The sequence below is a fragment of the Bidens hawaiensis genome, unplaced genomic scaffold (genome assembly GCF_021521415.1).
Source record: "Bidens hawaiensis isolate Kalapana, Puna unplaced genomic scaffold, B.hawaiensis_p1.1 tig00008219_1, whole genome shotgun sequence".
NCBI lineage: Eukaryota > Viridiplantae > Streptophyta > Magnoliopsida > Asterales > Asteraceae > Bidens > Bidens hawaiensis.
In genome coordinates this window covers 743,953-768,923 of record NW_027491584.1, presented here as the reverse complement: position 1 = coordinate 768,923, position 24,971 = coordinate 743,953, and the positions used below count along the sequence as shown (strand labels likewise).

Sequence of the window (24,971 nt, the reverse complement as noted above, 5' to 3'; positions counted from 1 at the left end):
AGGATGGAGTTATAAGTTTGTAGGTACAGACGAAAAGACAAAAATGCCCTCACATGCGTCTCACGTGAGGGTATTTAACTGAGTTTTTCTAACCCAGTTAGCGTAAAGGATATAACGTGTAGAAAAAAAAAAGTTTAAAGTACACCGCCTGCAAGGAAACTAAAAAAAGGACATGAACCGTAATTTGGTGTTTTTTAAAGGACAAAATTTGTAATTCTGTCAATGAAAATAATGTATTAATGTTTTTTATACGCAACATATTTGACAGATTTGAGATAAAAGCGGTGTTTTTGAAACTAAGCCGGATTGACCAGACCAATCGGGTTAAACCGAAAAATAAATAACTGGCCGGTAATTCGTGAACCTGAAAGACTTGCTTCGAAGCGGAAAAAAACCAATCCGGATAAAATTAATTATTTTTAAAACTAAGCAACCATACACAATAATTTATGCACCAACTGATGACAAGTTTGATAACAAATGCGTTTTATAGTAGTTGACTTTCTTATTAATTTATTTCTTGAGTAATATGGGATGAGAATAATATAATTTTCTTTTAATGTTAAGGTACCAAATGACACAAGATGGTTAAATTAGATGTCAAATGACACAATTACATTTTTGTTTATTATAATAGTAGATACAGATAAACTCATAAAAGTAACATATCGGAATGTCAATTTCAGTTTCTTATAAAACGTGATATATTGAAAGTTATTTAATAAAAGCAAAAATACATAATAACTGATAACTGATGTCAAATAACGTGTGCCAAAGAAAGTGAAAAAAAAATATGGTGTTATTTTATCTTTAGCCCCTACTTTTTTATGTTAGATAATAGAGATGTTTATAGTCCAATATGATCGAGTCAGACAAAAATTCTAAGCACTGGTAACTATGGTTTCAGGAAAAGACAAAGCAAACTGGCCTGAGTGACCGGTTGGGTCGGTCCAATTTTTTTGTTTTTTACTAAGAGCATAAGTTTGCATTAACTTTTAAAAAAATTGATAATAATAGTTTGTGAATATAATAAAAATAAATACATATCTTTATATTCCTAAGATATATGCAACAAATTAATGTTAGATGACCAGTTTGGTTTTCATGGTAGATTCCAAGTTCCAAATTGTAAACAAACAACCAAACTGTATGTACTTTAAATGACCAAATGTGCTGGCTTGCTTGATATAGGTTGTCCGGTCAGTTTTAGCTTATGAATACCCGAAATCTCCTAATGAGTGGTCCATTAACCTTTTTTATTGCATATTCGACGCCATCTAGAAAAATAACGGCTCAGATGGAAACTCGTGTGGGGAGTTAATGGACAAAGGGTACTGTTAGAAGCATTGACAGAACCGCAACTTGGATAAACTCATTAGAAGGAGTCTTGAGGTCGTAGCTTCATGGATCACCATCGAACGTTTAAGCCAACATTCGATTTACATGAGTGCATAACAAGTATGCATATATATATATACAAGCTATTCTCATTTCATTCTCCATCTCTATAATTATACTAAAAACATCAACTTTTCTTTCTCAATTTTAATTAAATAATACTCCCTCTGTCCCATTTTAAATGTCCATTTTTCCATTTTTGGTTGTCCCAATTTAAATATCATTTCTATACATATAAATTCAATTTCCAGTTGTGCCCTTACTATTAAATGTCATTTTTTTAGCCAAGGAAGAAAAAATGATTTTTAGCCATAATAACTTAAAGTACATTATTGTCATTTTACAGCTCATAAAATAAAATGATCAAACATTTCTTAATTTGTGTGTTTTGGGTCCCATGACATTTAAAATGGGATGGGGGAATACTTTTTTTTATACTTTTATCATTACATTTTCTCTCTCATTCACTCACAACCACTTTAAAAAATATTAAAAAATTATAAAAATGAACATTGTGTTTCTCCAAATTTAACCATCAACAGTAACTTTTTCTCTTTTTTCCTCTCACAGCCACTTTTAACAATCTCTAAAATATAGAGAACCCTCTTACATAATTTGAGGAATCGGTTGGAAATGCTATTAGGAGAAAATATAGAGTTTTATGACTGTATCAATGAGTGAGCTTTATGAGAGAAGGCCCCAACTGTCCATGTCCTTTTGGTGGAGAGGATGAGTTGCCCTTGTTATATAATAATAATAATAATAATAATAATAATAATAATAGGAGGAGCTGTGGGTTGGATTGGGCTAATGGGCTGGATCTCTTTCTGGATGAGTATAACCAAGATATAGTTCAATACGAATAATATAACATCAAAGATTCTAAGCAGTGATTATATTTGTAGTTAAGTTTAAAAATATAAACTGATAAGAAACTAATGAACCAAACTATACTATGTTTAATGTTTATTAAAGTTTGAGATAGCTACAAAGACCCATATGACAAATCAAAATTTATTACCCCCTCTGTCCCATTATAAGTGTCCAGGTTTCAAAAACACAAAATTTAAGCTGGATTGAATGATTACTTTTTTTTTTCTTACCAAATGACAATAATACACTTGAAAAGGGGGTCCACCAATATTGTTTATTAATGTTAGTTGTGTGTGTTTAAGGATAAACTTGGAAAATGGCTAATAAAGTTTGAAATTGGACGCTTATAATATGACAAATAAAAAAGGAAATGTGGACACTTATAATGAGATGGGGGAGTAATAACTTACAATAAAACCAAATAGTTACAAGGTGGAATACACAATAAGAATTCGATTTAACTAGAATTAACACAGTCCCCCGAGTGCTGCTGCAACAACCATTATCCACCACTTTGAATCGCTTGTCTCAATCTCCACTATGGTAATAAGGAAAAACAGTGTAAAATGTTTGGAGAGCCGCAAGAGAAAGCAACATAAAAGCAGCAAATGCCGAAATTGAAGCCCATGGGCTCTCAAAATAGGTATGCTTAAACCCGGCCCAGTTTACATGCAACCCGTTCTTACAATACTAACAAGTCTCTTAAGTAATTACTCTTGATGTCAAAAGCTACATCTTTGCCAGCCTCATTGAAGAATTTTGCAATCTCCTTATCCGTACCAAAATAATTCTCAATAATCTTATTTTGGGAAAGCAAACTCACGTCCGCCGAGGTGTTCATGAGACAACCCATGAAGACAACATACGCTGTAATGTCTTTCGAACAATGGAAATAACATTGCTCGAAAGCCATACAGTTTAGAAAAAAAGAACTATAAAAGTCATCCATATTGAGTTGAGGAATTGATAACACTCCGTTTTGGAACTTGACATCTAAGAAGCTATCGGCTTGAGGATTAGCCTTGAACTTGACCCCGGTGTTTAAAAGCTTGGTTGCGGGTTTTATGAGTTTAAGGGAAGGGTTGGGTTGGTCAGTTGCTTCAGAATCAACCGAATTTCTATTAGTATTTATGAAACTCTTTCGGAAAAAATCAAGTAAATGTTTTCCATCAAGATTCTCATAATTCTGTAAAGCTTCTCTTGGCCTATCAACCATGTAATTGAAAAACTCGAGGATTAAAGATTGAAGCGTATGGTCTCCGGTTCTAGATTCTTCAAACAACGTTTTTAGAACGACTAACGGTATTTGATTCTCCATTCTCAAAAGATCTCTCATCAAAAACGGTGAAATCCAAACCATTTTAAAGATGGGATCATCTTGATGAGTGTTAACCAACTTCTAAACAATTCAATCATGAAAACACCATCAAGCACCATCATTTTAGCTAGATCGCTACGACCGAGATCAAGAGACTCCGAGTAGCTTTCTCGAATTTCATTCTCCTTTAAAACTATAATATTCATTAAATCATCAAGCGACTTACTGGTTCTTGTGAGCATGTCGTCTAGGAACCTCCATTTATGTTCTTGGATCACTCAAGATCCTTGTTTCCATAATGGTATGGGTCGATTGAGACAATTCGAGGTTGATACGCTTCTTTGTTGATTTCAACTAGACTTTGTGGGACTCTAAATATGCAACAAGAACTATTGCCGGCAAATTTGTTAAGTAGTTTTGGTGGTTTTTTCATTTGGGTCTTCATGATTTGCACTTCTTGATCTATTGTGATGACATGGTTTTGTTCCATGTTATTGGGCATTTATGATTTGGTGTTTAGAAGTGAATAAATAGAGCAATCAAGTGTTGGAGATATGAAATAAAAAAATTGATTTAAAAAGGCAGCTTGTATGTTGTTTCATTGTTTCTTCAGTTAGTTGTAGTTTCCTGGAACCGGCCTTTATGAAGATACAACCGGAAGAAGAAAACAATAGAATAAACAAGACTTGCGTGTGGGTCTAATTGCATAAACGATAAAACAATTCATATATGCAATTTCTGTGTAAATGACAACATCCTATATTAATTTATCTTTCAAGTTTTCTTGCTCTTGAATTAGTTCAAACTGATTTGGATACAGATTGTAATTAGGCTATGTGTAGTGGAGGGCTATAATTGGGTGTGAATTGTGACATGTGGCGCCCAGTCAGCAAGGAGTGGAAATTTGTTTTTGGGGTGTAATGGTGTGGGGGCTACAAGTTGGGCCCACAGTTTCTTTTTTTATGATTTTCTTTTTATAACTAAACTAAACAAATAAAAACCAATTTATTTAAATAATTAGATAAAAATGCATTAAAATTAAAAAGAAATACAAAAAACTTAAAAAACTTAACTAATAATGCATTAAAATTAAAAAAAATAAAATAACTAAAAATATTAAAAAACATAACTAAATAAAATACTAATATCCATAATATTCGCGCATTTTTTCCATTCGTTGTCGTTGCAATAATGCGGCCTCTTCGTGTAACCCGGCATCTGATTTGTATTCTTCACTAATTTCCCGCAATTCCAACATTTGGGCAATCTTTTCGTGTTATTTGTCGGTTTCTCTCATTGCATCGTTGAGCTCCTCGACACACTTTTTGTGTTTTTTGATGATTTCTTTCATGGTAGCGGCGAGTTCCACGAGTGCGGTTGGTTCGGGTTGTTTGTAGGATTCATTTTGTTAGATTTTTTGAAAAATTTAGGTATGAATTGTGTATGAAAAGGATATAAAATGGAGAAGAAGGTGTATGTTTATATATATATATATATATATAGTTTTAATTTATTTTTTTATATATAACCGTTACCCCTCAACGGTAACATTATTATTATTATATTATTATAATTCAATCGAGCATGCGACAAGTTATCCCCGCCCCCGCCCCAAATCGCCCAGGGGGCGGTGTTCTAGCCAATTCTCGCCCTTTTGTCGCCCAAATCAACGCTAACTATGTTTGACCTTACATATTCATTTTGGAAATTAACTCATATGTACAGTGTAATGGTATAACATGATAGCAAATTTACTTAGCTTTTGTGTAACAAATACTCTAAGATTGTTGAATATATAGAAGATTTGATCTCTCAGATTAAATCTAATTTTATTACGACAAGTTGCAACAACTTGACTATAAACTTTTTGAAAACATGATTAAATATTCACAGCGAATCTTAATATTATGAAATAGTGTTTTGACTTATCATTCATGATTTACCATGTTTTATAATCAAGTATATATATATATATATATATATATATATATATATATATATATATATATATATATATATATATATAATGTCATCTTTCTTATACGAGAACCAACTTTTAACCACCAAAATTTTGAAGATTACTATTTTGATTTTGTTTTAAAAATATTTTGATAAATCGTAATAAACAATATGAAAATATAGGTTTAGAGATAGATCGGCCTCTTGGGCCTTGTTGTTGTCTGGGTCTTTGTTTTTGGGGTGTTGTTTATAAAAGTTAACTTTCGAAATAAAAGAAGTTTTAATGTAATTATATCTTAACTTTTAAAAAAGTTACTCCCTCCGTCCTATTATAAGTGCCCGCATTTCCTTTTTAATTTGTTCCATTACAAGTGCCAACTTTCAAAATTTATTAGTCAATTTCCAAGTTTACCCTTAAACACACACAACTAATATTAATAAACAATATTGATTGATCCACTTTTCAATGACATTATTGTCATTTGGTAAGAAAAAAAAAGTAATTATTCAATCCACCATTAACTTTGTGTTTTTCAAACACAGACACTTAGGGACGGAGGGAGTATATGGTAAAAAGATTCGTTTATTTACTATATGAAATCGTGCTAACAAAATAACCAGTTCATATGTAGCAATGAAAAGTATTTACAAATATAATCACATACATCAAATCAAATCAAAAGTTAAAACAAACTAAACAACCTACTTACAAGATGTGCTATCTAAAAAGAAAACGACCTAAATAACCATGCCGAAGTGTTGCTGCAACAACATACCACCGCCCACCCCCTTGAACTGGTTATCTCAGTCGTGTTTATGATAGTATGGAAAAACCGTGTAAACCGTTTGAAGAGCTGCAAGAGAAAGCAACATAAACGCCGCAAGAGCGGAAATAGCAGCCCATGGGCTCTCAAAATAGGTATGCTTAAACCCGGCCCAGCCTACATGCCACCCATTCTTACAATACTCGTTTAACTCCACAAACAAGTCTTTTAAGTAATGAGTCTTAATATCAAAGGCCACATCTTTCCCAACATTTTTGAAGAATTTTGCAATCTCTTTATCGGTACCAAAATAATTCTCAATAATCTTATTATGCGAAAGCAAACTTACGTCGGTTGAGGTGCTCATTAGACATCCCATGAATACAACATATGTTGTGATGTCTTTTGTGCAACTAGAATAACATTGCTCGAAAGCCATACAGTTCATAAAAAATGAACTATGAAAATCATCCATGTTGATTTGAGGGATTAAAAGCAACCCGTTTTGGAATTCAATATCCAAGAAGCTATCAGCTTGATAATTCGCCTTGAACTTGACCCCAACGTTAACAAGCTTGGTCGCCGGTCGGATGAGTTTAAGCGTTTTATCATTATTATTTGAAGCTCTTGGGGTAACTTTCTTAGTATGTATGAAACTCTTTCGGTAAAAATCAAGTAAATGTTTTCCATCAAGATTCTCACACTTCTTCAAAACTTCCGGTTTCCTATCAACCATGTAATTGAAAAACTCTAGGATTAAGGATTGAAGTGTACGGTCCCCGGACGTTTTAGATTCTTCAAACAACCTTTTTAGAACAAAAAATGGGATTTGATTCTCTATCCTCAAAAGATCTCTCATCAAAAATGGAGATATCCAACTCAATTTAAAAATGGGATCATCTTGTTGAGTGCTAACCAACTTCCCAACTTTTCTAAACAATTCAATCAAGAAAACCCCATCAAGCACCATCATTTTAGCTAGATAATTAGTCCCGAAACGATCAATAGACTCGGAGTAGCATTCTCGAATTCTATCCTCCAATGACACTATAATTTTCATGAAAAAACCAAGTGGCTTACCGGTTCTTGTGATCATATCATTGAGGAACCTCCACTTATGTTCTTGAATCATCTCAAGGTTCTTGTTTCCATAGTGATACGGACCGATGGAAACAATTCGAGGTTGATAGGCTTCTTTGTTGATTTCAACTAGACTTTGTGGGAGTCTAAATATGCAACAAGAACTCTTGCCAGCTGACTTGTGAAGTAGTTTTGGTGATTCTTTCATTTGGGCAGTCATGTTTTCCACTTCTTGATCTATAATTGTGATAACATGGCTTTGATGATTCATGTTTGATGGCATTTTTGTAGTTTGGTGATTGGAAGTGAATAAATCCAGCAACTGAGAATTGGGGGGTATGAAGAACTCAAAGTGGATTGAATAGGTCAAAGTGTGTGGTGTTTCATAGGTTCTTCTGTGTAGTTTCCTTAAGATACGAAGAAAATATTGTTGTTATTATTGGGAGGACAAACCAATATTAAAAGATACCACTTTATGCGTGTGGGTCCTTTGAATTAGAAAATATTGTTATTGTTATTATTATACACGGTTTCAAATTCAACAGTTTGCCTAGACATTGCCTTAAGTTTACTAAAATATAACATTTTTTTTTATATTTATTGACTCAAAAGATTTTAACACCGTCTAAATTTTGCACATTTGTGTTAAAACTAGTATATTGACCCCACACATTGCGTCGGGGTGTGATACGGTAACAAAGACTCCAACAACGTTCAAACGTTACAATAAGATAGTCGTTGATTAAAGTAGTAAATAAAATCGTCTAAGAAATAGACACGTCAAAGAATATCACGACTTAGATGAGCTGGGACCTGTCAACATAACCTTGAACACCCAAAAAAAAAGATTAGTTTACATTCATTAACAACACAAAGACCATCGAGTTGAGATCCGAACACATCTTAGATGACCCTATGTTCAACGTCATTGAGATAACAACCAATACATAGTAAATACAATCACGGCAAAAATAGCAAAAGACGATGGCGATAGGTAGTTTTAGTGTCGTAAGTTTAAAACCCTCGACTCGAGATCTGAATACCTCTCAAATCACCCTCCGTTTAAAAGACGATGGCGATCGGTAGTTTGCATGTCATAAGATTAAAGAGAATGATGGGGGGAGGGGAGGTTAGGTACAACCAAAATAGTAAAAGGTACAAAATTACAAAGCCTACAAAGTTGAATATAGTTTGACATTACAAAATATTTTTTTAAAAACTAACAAAATCAGTAAAAACTGAGGAAAAAATTTTGACTTGCGAAAAAAAAACGAAAAATTACAAAAAGAAAAAATACAAAAAAAATTTGTTGCAATTTTCTATATATATATATATTGCAATTTAAGTATTATTTTTCTCAAATTTTACTATTTTTTTTAGTTTTTTAAAAATATCGCGCAATGTTAAACTATTTAGAAATTAAAAAAACTACATAACCTGGTATCCATGAAAATATCTATTATTAGAACATAAAGAAAACTTTAATATCCTAATTGAAACAAACTATTTTATGCGTGACATAATTAGAAAAATTTCAACAACTAGTTACTATTCTATAGGATAATCCTTTATATATATTGTAACTATTTAACTTTTACATAGCCGATGAATTGATGAGGATTTTGCCTAGGAGTGTAAAAGAGCAGTGTAGGGCACAAGTTCGCGTAGGGTACTCAAGCCCATCTCGTTTAACTTGTGACTCTATTTCTAAAACTCGAGCACAAATCTTAAGTAATTTTTAAATCTCGAGCTCGGCTGACATCTCACAATCCTTTATTTCTTTTCATCATTTTCAAAAAAATATACCATTGTAGGCTTGTGAGCCTTCTCAAGCTCAATAAGCGAGACTTGAGTTCGGGCTCGGACAAGAGCTCAAGCTCATTTAGGATCAGCTCGGTCTGAGCTTTTAGCAAAACGATCACAAGTAGTTCACAAACCTAGCTTAAGTCTTTCAAACAACAAATTTCAAACCGATTTATTTAGCTAACATTAAATTTTCTAATATAACTAGTTAAAACACAACTACATAAATGTCAATTATCACCATTTCATTTTTGTAGTCATACAGTTGTATTTAGAAATGAGCAAATAGTACTAGGTATCAATTCGGTACTAACCATTTAAGGTTTTGGGATTGATATGGTTTGGTAACGGTATTTATTGAATTTTGGCATACGGTACCAACACCGGGTACCAACATTTTAAGGAAATTGGGATCGAAAAGTTTGGGATTTGTACCGATATGGTACCAAGCTTATCCCTGGTTAATGGTTATATAGTCGGGTGTTCAGTATGGCTGTTGAGAATACAAAAAGGTTTAATTTTTTGTGAAATACGATGCTTGTTTTAATCAAATAAGTAGAAAGCCCAATTTAAGGATGAGATTGGTACCATACCGGTACGGCGTACCGACCGGTCCGGTCCCGAAAATCGTAAATTTTTTGTACCGTTATTGAAGGTAAAAAAATTGGGAACTATCGGTACTGATACCAAAACTCAAAAATTTGATACCGCTTCGGTACCGACATGACCAAATCAGTACCAGTACTGTTACGGTATCGGTATCAATCAGTACGGTACCGATACCAATCAATACCAGTACCGAATTTTGCTCTAGTATCAGTATCAGTACCGAATTAACTCAGCTCTAGTCTAATTATATGTCACAAAATATATATATTGTCATAAATAGTTTGATATATTCCAATGTCCGTTTGTGTATGATGAATTTAAAAACAAGATTTTTTAGGTTTTCCCCGTTTATCTCAAAAGCCTACTTTTAAATTCTTGATTTCACTTTTGACATAAATGAGATTTACATTGTATAGCTTAAAGTGATCCTGATTTGGCTTGTAAATTTGTTTTGTTACAATTTAACTATACTATTAAAGCAATAAACTTTAAGTCCATATGCTTCATTCCTATTGGTTGATTCTCATAATTTTTTATGTATATCAATGTCTTCTCTAATTTTCAAGTGAATAAAATAAATTAATAATATATTAAAATAAGATTGATCAATGCTATTTAATTATTATCTTTCCTCTTTCCTTTAATCTTTTATTTTTCATTTTAAATACTTAAATAATAATGTAATAATGTAATATTTTAATATTTTAATATTACATTTAGCTAAAAGTGTAAATTTAGATTAATTAAATAACAACACAAAATATTCTAATTAATGTAATATTTTAAAATCGTAGCTATAGTTTGAATACGAAATATTCAAAATTTATTTTTGAAAATTTTATTATTTTTTGTTGATTTCATTCACCACCTGTGTTAATTTTATAGATAATATATAATAAATAATTTAATTAATTATTTGTTATTGCATCAATAGAAGAGATTACGGATAATATATATATATATATATATATAATAGAGATACCGATTTAAAATATTATAATTCTGTTAAAATATTATATTATTTAAATTATATTTGTCAAACTCGTAAGGAAAATTTTAATTACGGATTTGTAAATTTGATATTCCCCCCTTCCTATTTGAATTAATTATTGTCCAAATTATGGTCCAAAATTTGAATGTAAATTTTATTTAATTAACAATCATTAAGTTTTACTATAATTACGTTAGTTGACCCATTGACCCAATGATTTAATTACAGTCATTTACTTTTAAGAAATTAAAATACAAATCCATTGACTTATTATTGTTTAACAATAACAATTGAGTTACAAATCCATTGTTGACCTATTCACCCATCACTTATTATTGTCAACATTGACTCAGAATTACGATTTACTAATTGACAATTGAGTTACATATATATAACTAAATTAGTAACTTATATGAATTACAATACATACTATATAATTAGTAACTTACATTTTTACATTATGTAGCATTGCATTTTACAGAACTACCATTACATAAAATTCAAAAATTTTGAAATATATTATTTGTATTTCGAATCTAATTATGTAAGATTGCATATTATTTGAAAATCCATTAATTACATTATCAATTCTATTCCTTCTTACTATAATTTTTTTGAAATTTTTTGAAAAATTCCTAAATTTATGTTTCTAATCAATTACATTTATACATTCCTTATATAATTTTCTCTACCCTAATTCGTTTCATATAAATATGTACATTTGATAGGCTAATTCTTACACCATCAAAGCCTCTTTAGTAAAAACGAGTAGCTTTGTGCCAAAGTTTTTAGTTTTTGTTGTTTATATATCTTCCATTTTCATATTTCATTTTTGAGGCTTAAAAGTGTTATTGTTATTTAATTTTATTTTTTTTGTGTTTTTGTTAAATTTTTCTAGCAAGATGGAGCCAACAAATATCACCATGTTGAACCAACTTGATGTTCTTAACAGTGAGTGTATCATAAAGGTCCGTATTTTGAAAATTTGGCAGCTAAAGGACAACTCAAAGCCCGGGCAAGACTGGTCCATCGAAATGATTGTTCAAGACGAAATGATATTGTTAACACATTCATTAATTTACTATATTATTCATACAACTTTTTACTAATCTTAATAATAATTTGCAGGGCAACAGAATGCAAGCATATGTAAGGAAGCCTTGCATTCCTAAACTAATTTAGGTGCTATTTACAACTATTCTCTTAGATATGGTTGATTTAGGTGGTCCTTAGAATTATTGTCTTACATATTCCGGTTAAATTCACTGTTAGTTCTTGCTAAACCAAAATATATGTTTTTAATTTTTAATTTAGTATATATAAATTATAAAATTATTATGTAACATTAATTTAATTTTATTCATTTCAGCTTGTGGTGGTCCAAGATTGTGAATTAGCATATTGTCTCAAATGAGTGTGGATGTTATTGAAATTTCTACTAATTGTAAACATGTTTTGATTGTTAATATGCGTGGATGTTATAGAAAATTTCTATCAATTTTAAACATGTTTGTCGTTATTTTTATAATATGCTTTTTACATAAAACCTTTTCCAGCTTTATTACAGAATTACATTTTAAAATACAAATTAATGACTTCAATTGATATTTAAATTTCAAATGAAGATAGTCATTTGACTTTTCTTTAAAATCTTACTTAAAATAAAAGTCTTTGTTTCTTAAATTTTGCTTAATATTCATGACATAATTAATCAAGATTAAGTACGTATATAACTAAAGCATTTTTTATGCCTAAAATATGTTCCAGAATTATTACCGAATTCCAGCATTAATGATTTTAAATACATAGCTTGACCAAGATATAAGTATTATCTTTGTTGCTTAATTTATTCTTAACTAATAAATAATTAATATTCATAACATATATATTTCCAATTAAATACGGAATTTTACTAATTACGTACTAACAAACTTTTAAAGCTTTCCATATTCTTCAATGTAAACAAACTTTCCATTTGTTTATATTTGACCATTTTTAATTACGCATAAATGTTAAAATTAATGTCTATAAATAAACCCCCAAATTAATAATTTCAATTTTCTATTCGAAATTCAAATTAGTATCATTATTATAACTTACTTTTAATTTTAATGTTATTGAAAATATAGTAAGCGTTGCTTAAATACGGAATTTGAGATAAATCATTTCGAATTTATATTTAAATTTCAAATTTTAAATAGTCACTATAATTGTTTAATTTATGGTTAATAGTCATAACATATTTAAACCCGATTAAATACGGAATTTTACAAATTAAATACAAGCTTTTAAAGCTTTCCATAGTCTTCAATCTCAACAAACTTTCCATTCTTTTATATTTGACCATTTTTATTATGCCTAAATGTAAAAAATAATGTCTAAACTAAACTCCCGATTATAATGCTTCAAAAATCAAAAACCTTTCCATAATTTTTTGAAGTTGACTAATTAACCAATTTTTTTTTATATTTTGTAATTATTTTGAAACAGATTGTTTTAATTTAAAATGAATATCAAATTTGTTCGGTATGAATTCGTGTCATCACAAGTTATTTTTAAGATATACTATTTTTTTAACTAAAAAGACATATTCATTTTTTCATATATAAATAATTTCGTAACCAAAATTTTACAAAATATGAATATTTAAATTAAACCGAAACTGACACACGTTAATATTCAAATTTAATATTCAGATTTAGACAAAAACTGACATCATAATTAATTCTATCACATCCTTACAAAGTTTATCTAAATCATCTATAAATAAAAACCGTGTAATAATTTTGTCAAACGACTTCTATTAAAGCGTATGATATAATGACTATCTCTATATAATTCTTTTCATAAAATTCATTCTTTCATTCCAATGATGTATATAAAGATTTATGATTTGTTTATAAGCTTGTGAATTGTATTTGTACCTTTATTTCTCTTATTAACAATACACTGAATTTGATTTTATGGTTATTTTAGTTTTCTTCTTTGCAAGTATAAAAATTACAACACATTTCTTTCTATTTCGATGATTATTTAATAAACAAGTCTTTATGACTTCATATATAATGATGAACTATTTATTGATATATCTTTTTGGCCTCATGGTTTAAGTTAGAAAAATGTTTTAAGTTGGCAATTTACTTTGTATGTTATTTTGTTTTACTAAAAACAACATTGTAATACCTTCTAATGAATGTAAGATTATTTGTTCTTATAAATATTACACTATCAGTTTATTATTATTACTATCATCATCATCATCATCAATGTCGCTATATATATTTATATACAATTTTCACGCGTATGATACACATGTTACTAGCCATTGAAAGATATTGAACAAGGAAGATAAGTTACAAATAAAACTACAAATGTTGTTTATAAGGAACTATTTACTAATTTGTAATTGTAAAATGGATGTTATTTTAGTTGAATGTTATGTTTTTACATTATTTATATTTCACTTGATGCTAGAAAAGTGTGTATGTTACATTATTTATATTTTTCCGCCTGTGACGCCCACGAGTCAATAACCTAGTACCCACTAAATTATAATTTGTGTGAAACTGTAAATTATGGATGTTGTCCATTAGGTTTACCCTAAATTACAGGTTATGTCCTTTAATTTAACTAATTACATATAAGATTATATATTTAAAAAGTTGTAACATATTTGGTCATTTTCACTAATTGTGGTTTCTTTATAGTTAATGAAGCATGAAATGACTGAACCACCCTTCTTAAAACAAAAAAAATTAATTAACGTGTGTTTCCGAGCATTATTTAAAAGCCTCACCATTGACCCTGCTATCTCCCTCCTCTCTTTCTCTCTCCTTTTTTTTTCTGTCGGGCTTAGAAGTCGCTCGGGCTTCTTTAACAAAATTCTTAATTTAACTATTTAATATGTAGCAATGACAAGTGTTCACAAATTATATATATATCGATCGAGCACTTAAAACAACAAAAGTTACCAAAACAAAAGAACAGTTACAAAAGTAAATATATAATACGAATTTAATGAATCAACAGTCACTAAAACATCATTATCGGAGTGCTGCTACAACCTCTAACCCCATTTTTTGCTATTGCTATGGTAGTATGGAAAAACAGTGTAAAATGTTTGGACAAGCGCAAGAGAAAGCAACATAAAAGCTGCGATTGTCGACACTGTAACCCATGGGCTCCCAAAATAGGATGTTTAAACTCGGCCCAACGTACAAGCAAGCCATTACGACAATACTCGTCTAATTCCCGAAACACGCCTTTTAAGTAACTATTCTTGATATTAAAAGGTATGTCTTTCCCAACAGCCTTAAAGAATTTTGCAACATCTTTATCAGAACCAAAATAGTTTACCACGATATCATTTTGCGAAAGTAAACTGACGTCGGTTGAGGTGTTTAGTAGACATCCCATGAACACAATATACGTTGTAAAATGTTTCGAGCAATCAGAATAACATTGCTCGAAAGCCACACAGTTTAAGAAAAATGAACCGTAAAAATCATCCATGTTGATTTGAGGAATTAAAAGCAGTCCGTCGTGGAATTCAATGTCCAAGAAACTATCTGCTTGATGATTAGCCTTGAATTTGACCCCGGCCACATCAAGCTTGGTTGCGGGTCAGGGGAGTGTATAGGAAAGGTTGCTAATTCCAACAACCACTTCAGGAGAAATCGAGTTTCTATCGTTAGTGTTTATGAAACTCTTTTGGAAAATATCAAGTAAGTGTTTCCCATCAAGATTCTTATATTTCTCTAAAACTGTTGGTTGCCTATCGACCGCATAATTGAAAAACTCAAGGATTAAAGATTGAAGGGTACGCGTATTATTGTCTTCAGACTCTTCAAACAGTTTTTGTAGAACACAAAATGGAATTTGATTCTCTATCTTTAAAAGATCCCTCACCAAAAATGAAGAAACCCAACCCATATTAAAGATTGGATCATCTTTATGAGTAGAAACCAACTTTCCAACTTTTCTAAACAATTCAATCAAGAAAACACCATCAAGCACCATCATTTTAGCTAGATCATTAGGACCAAGATCAATAGACTCCGAGTAGCTTGCTCGTATTTGTTTGTCCATCGACACTACGATATTCATGAAAACATCAAGTGACTTACCTGTTCTTGTGAGCATATCATCAAGGAACATCCCTTTATGCTCTTGGATCATCTCAAGATCCTTGTTTCCGTAGTGGTACGGGCCGATGGACACGATTTGAGGTTCGTATGCTTCTTTCTTTATTTCGACTAGACTTCGAGGAACTCTAAATATGCAACAAGAACTCCCACCGGCTAATTTGTTGAGCAACTTTGGTGGTCTTTTTATTTCGGTCATCATGATTTTTACTTCTTCTTGATCTATTGTAATGGCATGGTTTTGATTCATGTTTTGAGGCATTTTTATTTGGATTCTTGATTTGGTGTTTAGAAGTGTATTAATAGAGAACAATCAAGGTTTGGAGAGATGAAGATAAAGGAATTGTTTAAAAAGTCAAAAAAATGTATGGTGTTTCATCGTTCCTTCGAACCAATGTTTATGAAGGTACAACTGGAACAAGAAAACAATATAAAAAACAAGACTTTTAGCATGGGTCCGACTGCATTAATGATTAAACAAATCACAAATGCAATTTCTGAATTATCAATCTAAAGAGGATATGTTCCTTACATTTTTAATCCTATTTTTTTATCTCTTAGTTTTCTTGTTCTTGATTTTGATTTAGTTCAAACTGATCGATTAAGATACAGCTTGTAATTTAATTATATGTTTAAATTATGGTTTTCTTCTCAAATTTACGCTTCATAGCTTTCTAGGAAAAGTAACAATGGTGGGGGAGAGGAAAAAAAAATACAAGTTAAATTAAATTGGTCGAATACTCTTTATATTTACAATTTTTCACCGATATTAAAATTTTACTTTTGTAGATAAAGGCAATTTTATTCTAGTAAAGAAATAATTCTCTGATAAGTAATAACTTTAACTTGTGTCGTTTGTTAACATTTACGGCTTTCTGATTATGATAAATATTGGTCAATTATTATTTGTGACACACCTATCTTTATCTTTCTCGATAAAGTGAAAGGAGTGATTGATAGTCACATTGTCATTATTCATTTATTTCTTATCATAGGAGAACCACAAATAGTAATTAAAGGATAAAAATGCCGCTATATACATTGTATAATGAGGTGACTTAACTGAAAAATTAACATTTAGATTGTTGTTATGATTTGGTTAGTTAAGGCGTCACGGTCCACGTATGTAGTGGATTTTAACTAACCAACTTAAAAACAAGTGTAATGTAGGGGGTTAGTTAACAAGACAATTAAAAAACAAACAAAATGTGATTGGTTGAACCGGGGTGAACCACACCTCTTTGTCGCCTTTAGGCATTAACCTGCTAGCGAGAAGGGGGGGGGGGGGGGGTTGAGGAAAATTGGCGGCTAGTGGGTTGTTATGGTTTGGAGTATATTTTGGCCGAGGAGTTCACAATTTTTTATGGAAAAGAAAAGAAATATAATTACCGGTGTCCTAGCCACCATGATCGGAGATTTACTAGCCATCCTTGTTTCTATGGTAGCTTCGGAATCCGTTTTTCCTAGTGGCATAGTTTTATCAATTAGAAGAACAAAACTTACTCTCGTTGCAATGGAAATGTGCATTTGCTTGAAGGATCATTTAGACGCAGCGGAATGAAATAAAACGAACATCCAATCGAGGAGGACATACACAATTTAGAAGTATCAAGCAAATGATCATCTCCGCTCTCTGATATAGAACTCACATACGACCTATCGATAAACATACGCCACTACAAAGAACCAACAATATTGAAGATGTTTATGTGAGATGATTTCCCCGAAGACCAAGAATAAACAAAAATAATGTATTTTTTTATCGTAATTTCTAAAATTATCTTTTAGTGGTCTTCAGTGTTTTAAGAACTTCTAAAGTTAATAATAAAAATATAAAATAATGAATTTTATGTTATTATATTTTGTAGTGTTTTTTAGTGTAATTTTAGAAATAGGGATGGGGAACGGGTTGAGAATGCTCTTAGAGGTTCCTAACCCTTGGCTCTTCAAACTGTTTCCAACCAAAATCGGTTTAGGGTTATAATTCGAAATTTGCACCTCGATCTAGCACTTACTATCTAGACCCTATTCTTAAATTACACTTTTTTTTAACAATCTAGAGACCTCAACTTCACTTTTTAGAAAGACAAACTTTATTCAACACATTAGTATCACTAAGCCAAAGCTAGGCTCTTTGGTTTTAATTAAAATTTCAAACATAACCTTCAGTGAATTCACTTTGTAAGAAAGTATCCTTTTCTTAAACACAAAATTAGAAACCTACATTAAATTTAACTAATTCATATGTAGCAATGCCAAATAAAGAAAGATTCAAAGGAATTAACAGTTAAACAAAACCATCATCTTCGGACTGTTGTTACAACAACCACTGCCTACTACCTAGAACGCTTACCTCGCTTAATGTTTAGGCCGGTAATACTGAAAAGGAGTATAAAATGTTTGGAGAGTTGCAAGAGAAAGTAGCATAAAAGCCGCGAAGGCCGAAATTGTGGACCAAGGGCTCTCAAAATAGGTATGTTTAAACCTGGCCAAACCTACACGCCACCTATTCTTACAATACTTGTTTACTTCCAGAAACAAGAATGCTAAGTAATGATCATCAATATCAAAAACCATATCTTTCCCAACGTCCTTGAAGAATTTTGCAATATCTTTATCCGAACCAAAACTATTCACAATAATATCCTTTTGCAAAAGCAGATCTACATCCTTTGAGGTGTTTATGAGACATCCCATGAAAGCAACATACGTCGTAATTTGTTTCGAACAGTAAAAATAGCATTGCTCGAAAGCCATAGAAAAAGGAACTATAAAAATTGTCCATATTAATCGGAGGAATTAAAAGCCGTCCGTTCTTAAATTCAATATCCAAGAAGCTAGCAGCATAATGTTTAGCCTCAAATTTAACCCCGGACAAAACAAGCTTAGTTGCGGGTCCGATGAATTTAAGGGAAAGGTTGTTTTTAACAACTGTATCATTAGAAATCCAGTTTCTATTCCCGGATGTGTTTGAGGAAATTAAACTCTTTCTGAAAAAATCAAGTAAATGTTTACCATCAAGAATATTCTCACCCGTCATTAAAACATTCGGTTGCCTATTAACCGCATAATTGAAGAAGTCGAGGATTAAAGATCTAAGCGGATAATTATGATCTTCGGATTTAGACTCTTCAAACAACATTTTTATAACAAAAAATGGGATTTGATTCTCTATCCTTAAAAAATCCACCATCAAAAGTTGGGTAAGCCAACCCATTTTAAAGATGGGATTATTAGGATGAGTGTTAACCAACTTACCAACTTTTCTAAAGAATTCAATCAAGAAAACACCATCAAGCACCATCATTTTAGCAAGAACATTAGTGGCAAAATGATCAATAGACTCCGAGTAGCATTCTCGAATTTTATCCTCCATTGACACTATAGTTTTCATGAAAAAATCAAGTGACTTACCGATTCTCGTGATCATATCTAGGTACCTCCATTTATGTTCTTGAATCATTTCAAGATCCTTGTTTCCATAGTGGTATGGGCCGATTGAGACAATTCGAGGTTGATACGCTTCTTTGTTGATTTCAACTAGACTTTGGGGGACTCTAAATATGCAACAAGAACTACTGCCCGCTGATTCACTAAGTAGTTTTGGTGGTTTTTTCATTTGGGTCTTCATGATTTCCACTTCTTGATATATTGTGATAACATCTTTTTGATCCATGCTTTATAAGTGAATAATCAAGGTTTTGATCAATGTTGTAAAAAACAATAAAGGAGAGGACACTGCGCATGGTGTATAAAATAATTCATGTATGCAATTTCTGAAATTATAAAATCTAAAAGCTTACAATTTGCCCTTTAAACGAGACAATATCTATTTTTTTACTAATAAAATCGATATAAACGCCTTAGATTTATAATTAGAATATATTATTTTAGATAAAATCTAAACACGCTTTTTTTGGAACAAAGGAAGGTGTTTAAGTTTGGATAAGAGATTCTACCTTGTTGCAAAGTTTTCAGAGACTTTTCAATTTAGAGGTTAATAAAAAGCGTTCTTTAATCGAATTGATTTGGAATTGGAGAATAGGGCCAAGAGGGGGAGTAGAGATGACGCGACAAAACGAGTTGATCAAGTTTATATTTGTCGTTTCATTGTCAAATTCAAATGAACAGTTGGTATGGGAATTGGGGTGGTGGGTGATGCAACAAAACTGTTTCTCGATCGCTGGGATCGAGTTACCAAGTTCCTTTCGCATTACGATGTTTAGAAATTTCTACTAAAGGTTGTATTTTGGAACGTAACTAGGCTGTATTTAGCCTTTCTACTAATGGTTTAGAAATTTCATTTGTTTTAAGTTTTTGTCAGAAAAATATTATGGATTAGTTGAATTTATAAGTGATCAAGAAAAAGGACTCGATTGAGGTGACTAGCTATCTTCTTTGTGGTTTATAATGAACAATCGAAACGAGGTGAATTTTTATTCAAGTTTGGTCAAAAAGACAACTTTTTTGTTCATTTTTTTATGATCCTCTTCCTGTAATTGTAAGTTTACATCAAATTCGGTAGTGTGGTTAATTTTTATTTTTTTTTATACTCCTGCTGCTTAGCAAGTATTCTGCTTTTCTTTCCATTTAGGATTTTCTAGCCAAGAAAGGTGTTTTAATTCAATTGTCGTTAAAAAAATGAGTCTTCTTGTAAAAAATATTTAATGTGCCTGTATTATCATTTAAGTTTATTAATAAAGATACGTCATTACCTTTTTCTTTCTTTTTTTTCCCCATTTTTAAGGACAAACTAATAAACACATTCCATCATTTATGAAACATCTTTAACGTGCTGAAGAAACACTAAGTGACCCCGACAGATTAAGGATAATCTTAGGGTTAAGTAGATGTTTCCCACGAGGGTTAGGTCCGGCAAAGATGGCTATTCTTCTCAACCTGCAAAACAGACACCGTAAGCTCGTCACTGAGAGGGGGGGGGGGGTTCCTCCTTGTGACCACCCTCCGGCGTAAGAATCAGACTAGGTTGCTCTGAATATAAGTGTATATAGAGAGAAATAGCTAGAGAGAAGATGATGATACCGTTCCAAGGTGTTGGAGTATTTATAGCCGAATGTAGGTTTCAAAGCAAGTACGACCAGCTGTATATAATATTCCTTTTCCACAACTATGGGCTACGTTCGTGCCATGATGGGAGTTGGTGGGTAGGCAGCGGCTGATAGTGACATTTTGTACTGGAGCGTGCTCCTCCTCGTACTATTGTCAGTGAGCTGTCACCCTGTGATTGGTTCATGGGTTGCTTTTGTCATATCTTGTCTATTTGTCCATACCTTGGTAGGTATAGTACAAAAGATCTTCTAGAAGCGTACGGACTGGCTCTTTTGGGCGGGAATATTCCCGCCCTGCTCATTCATTCTTCAGGTGACATTACTGAAGTATAAGAGTTAGTGCCTTATACGTGTAGCCTTACTGTTAGTGCGGGTAGCCTTCCTTCTTGGCTTGTACCCACAGCTGCGGGGACAGGCAGGGTACTGTACCAAGGGAGGCTTTCCTGCGGGGACAGCTGGCTTACTGCGTGTAAGGTCTTCATCTCTCTGAGCATGGTGGGTCCTGCGGATCCAGTTGGTCTTTGCATAGACGTACCTCTTCAAGGTGAGTCTTGTGGGTCCAACTGGGCTTTGCGGGAATCTACCTCTTCAAGTCCCCCCAGCCCATTGTTCTTCTCATGAATAATAAGTGAGGGGAACTTTTGGACTTTAAGCAAGGGGCTTTAAAAAGGGGTTTTCGTTTTTTAAGGTTCTCCGTGGGGATTCTTCCCGCAGTTTTCCTAATGTCACTTGCAGAAAATTCCTGACTTTTCTGCCTGATCTTTGGGTATGATGCGGGTAGGTGTGTAACCTCTTCGCAAGTCGGGAGCGTTGAGTTTCACTTGTGTAGATTCTCCACGAGGTTTTGGTAGTTTTAGACATAGTGATCAGTTATGTTAAACAACCAATTCCACCTTGAAGCTTTAAACAATATAGTTCTCAACGTTCCCGCCATGCGGGGGTGTTATTTCTCTTTCCGCAAGCATGGCCCATAAGATCGATCTTCTTGGCTTCAATTCCCTGCAACTGCTAAGTATGTGAAGGGTTTCGCCTTGACACTGTACCCGCACTTGTCTTATGGTTTCTTGCTTTCCAAGGTAAGGGGGTATATTCCCTCTTATTTTTGAATCTTTTTGAATCTTTTTGAAATTCGGAGGGTTGGTGAAAGGATAAGGACAGTCCAATTGGTTGAAAGGACGTTGGCGTCTTCTGACGGTTTCAGGATGTGCAAGAAGTTGTGACGACGTGACAGCATGTGGTCAATCTGAACGCTTCTTCAGGCGTGTGGGCGCGAGTTTCATGGCACGCGCCATTCTGACATCTGTTGCCAGCTTGCTTTATCCACACGTGTCGCCGTGTCATTGCTCCTACACTTTCTCTCTCATTCGCATTAAATTCATCGCATTCATTGCGATGAGTATATAAGGTGGAGAGGGTGTATTTCGTCCATTATCTTCACTTTCACTCTTCTTTTTCTTTTAAGCGAATTCTCATCTTTTCCGGCGAGCATTCTCCTGAAACCGCTTTCTTTCATCCTTAACATTAAAAAATGTCTTCTTCTTCTCATGACCCAAAGGTTAACGTCGAAGAGTCCGACGTTTTCCCCGAGAACCCGACGTCAACGTCCGATAAGGACGATAGGAGTACTGCTGGCGAGTGTCAGTGTACTCTTTCTCTCGATGTATACAATTACATCGTTAAGAAATTCATGCTGGAGCCCTATGAGCCGGAGTTGCCGGAGACCAACCAGACGGTATACGACGCCCCTAAGGGCAAGATAGGGGTTTACGCTCCGTTCTTCATATACGGGAATCTAAGATTCCCATTAACGAAGTTCGTATACCGTGTTTTGGAGAAACACGGTGTTCATTTGACAGAGGTGCACCCAATGACAATTGCTAAAGTTCGCCATTTCGAATGGGTGTGCCGTATTTTGGATATCGAGCCTCGATTCGACCGCCTGATGACCCTCTATACTTGGAGGTGCATCCAGGGTTGGTATACCCTTGTCACTCGGATCAAGGGTTTGAAGATCTGTACTACTGAGCGTAGTCTTCGTTCTTGGAAGCGTGAATTTTTCTATATTTCCGCTCGTGTCGTTCCCATTGCGATAACGTTCAAGAATGGGAGGGCACTTCCTAATCTTCCGGCTTCCAATTACCAGGAGACAGAGTGGTTCACCAAGATTTCCCAGATTCAGACTCCTGTTTATCGCTTCTCGGAATCTGGGATGGTCATGCTTGGGATGAGTCGCGTGTGGAAGGACGCCGGGTCTGGGACGCCGCAAATACCCATCGTTCTTGAATACGGTTTGAACTATATTCCTTATGGTACGCCCCGTCTTTTGTGTTGGTTTAGGGTTTTCCTTCTAACATTGTTATCATTTTTATTTCAGAAGGGAACGACTTACAGTCGCTTTTGCACCCGCGGGAGACTGGTGGTCCAACGCGGTTGGGTACTCGTGATCTTGATGAGAACGAGTTGCCCGTTTTGGAGAAAACTGCGGATAGGTTCGTAGAGGTCTACCCGCCATGCCATGAGATTTTAAGCGCCACTCGGCCAGGTAATGAGTTCTTTAATCCTCGTCCTCTTCATGCTCACACTTCTGCTGGAATTCTTCTGATCTTGTCATCTTCTGATGAGGGATCCGCAGATGAGCCTTTTGTTGTAAGGAAAAAGAAGGCGGCTAGCGTGAAGGGCAAAACGAAGGTTGCTACCTTCGTTGACTTGGGGGATCAGTCTGATTCCGAGACTGAGAGTGAGGAGGCGGCGAGGAACCTTGGTGGTGGTGACGAGACCATTGTCTCAGAGGTTGAGACAACGACTGTCACTTCCGAGCCGCTAAGCATTGCGAAGGTAACTGGCGTGAAGAGGCCATTTTCATCGGGTCCATCTCCACCTAACAGGACTTTCAAGATCAAGAAAACCAGTAAGTGTACTTTTTGTGTACATTTTCCGCATCTCCTTCCGCCTTCGTTTTTGATATCTTAAGGTTTTTCTTTATGCAGAAGTAGACTTATCTGTTTTTGAGGAGAATGGTGCGGGAGGAGTTGGTTCAGGACCCATGATGATAGGTTTGGTCAACCTATCCGAGGCGATGACCCAGGCGGCCGCGTCTGTTTCTGGTACTGGTTCTGTTGCTTTTACTGTTGAAGCAATTGTTCCGGTTATGACGTCGTCTGTCATGGCTGCTGTGCCGACGATGGCGTCCACTTTCGTTGCTGCATTGAGCAGTTCAACTTCTTCGTCAGCCGTCAGTGCCATATTTACCACGTCATTCACCGGACCGGCGGTGACTTTTTCCATGAGCTCATCTGCGATGAGCTCATCTGTAGCGACTGCAACGGTTATGAGTTCATCTCAAATGAGTTCATCTCCAATGGTCTCTACCTCTGTGACTTCTACGGTGTCACATTCGGCGTCAACGACTACTTCGTCCTTGGCCAGTTCTTCAGGTATGTTTAGAGTTGGGACCTCTAGACTTACCTCTGTTGATGAGGGGGTCCGATCTTTGCCTCCTTCCCATCTCCTTGACCTCTTGGATGGATATCCTTTAGGTTCGGGTGATGGGTTTAGCGGCTATCGGCCTGTTATCGACCCTACAGGTGCGTGGGGTTACTTTGGCCTGTTATCCATCTTTAGTCATTTTTTCTTGACTGTTTTTTGTTGTTGCAGTTTCGGATTCCAATGAGGTTTATGCCCCAAGGTGGAATATCCGCCGAGGAACAACTCTCAGGACGGCTGCAGACTGCGTCGATTGGACGCGCCATGCCGCTCCAAGTGGTGCATTGGGGGAGGCAATGGTTAGTTACCAGGAAGGCAGGTTGTCCACCGAGCTCCGAATTCTACTCGCCCGGATGCAGCCGCATGTCGAATTACTTTGTCGTGAAAACGATAAGTTAAGGACTGCGTGTAGCTTGGAGGGGTCTCAGGTGCGATCGCTGAGGGAAGAAAACAAGAAGTTTGCCGCCACCGCTACTGAGA

General features: G+C 33.9%; 1 protein-coding gene and 3 pseudogenes across 1 annotated transcript; all 4 read right to left on the bottom strand.

Moving 5' to 3' along the window:
* Positions 1–2,721: 2,721 nt before the first annotated feature.
* LOC143637297 (UPF0481 protein At3g47200 pseudogene) lies at positions 2,722–4,103 on the bottom strand (annotated as a pseudogene).
* Positions 4,104–6,153: 2,050 nt separating this feature from the next.
* LOC143637323 (UPF0481 protein At3g47200-like) lies at positions 6,154–7,688 on the bottom strand. The gene has a single exon (XM_077104741.1). It carries the CDS (start codon positions 7,673–7,675, stop codon positions 6,353–6,355), a length of 1,323 nt encoding a protein of 440 aa, XP_076960856.1. The 5' UTR covers positions 7,676–7,688; the 3' UTR covers positions 6,154–6,352.
* A 7,047-nt stretch (positions 7,689–14,735) lies between these two features.
* LOC143637296 (UPF0481 protein At3g47200 pseudogene) lies at positions 14,736–16,241 on the bottom strand (annotated as a pseudogene).
* A 2,056-nt stretch (positions 16,242–18,297) lies between these two features.
* LOC143637345 (UPF0481 protein At3g47200-like) lies at positions 18,298–19,615 on the bottom strand (annotated as a pseudogene).
* Positions 19,616–24,971: the final 5,356 nt, after the last annotated feature.

What these genes read in the sequence shown, in the direction of transcription:
- LOC143637323 (XM_077104741.1), bottom strand. Translation starts at nt 7,675, where the DNA reads ATGCCATCAAACATGAATCATCAAAGCCATGTTATCACAATTATAGAT.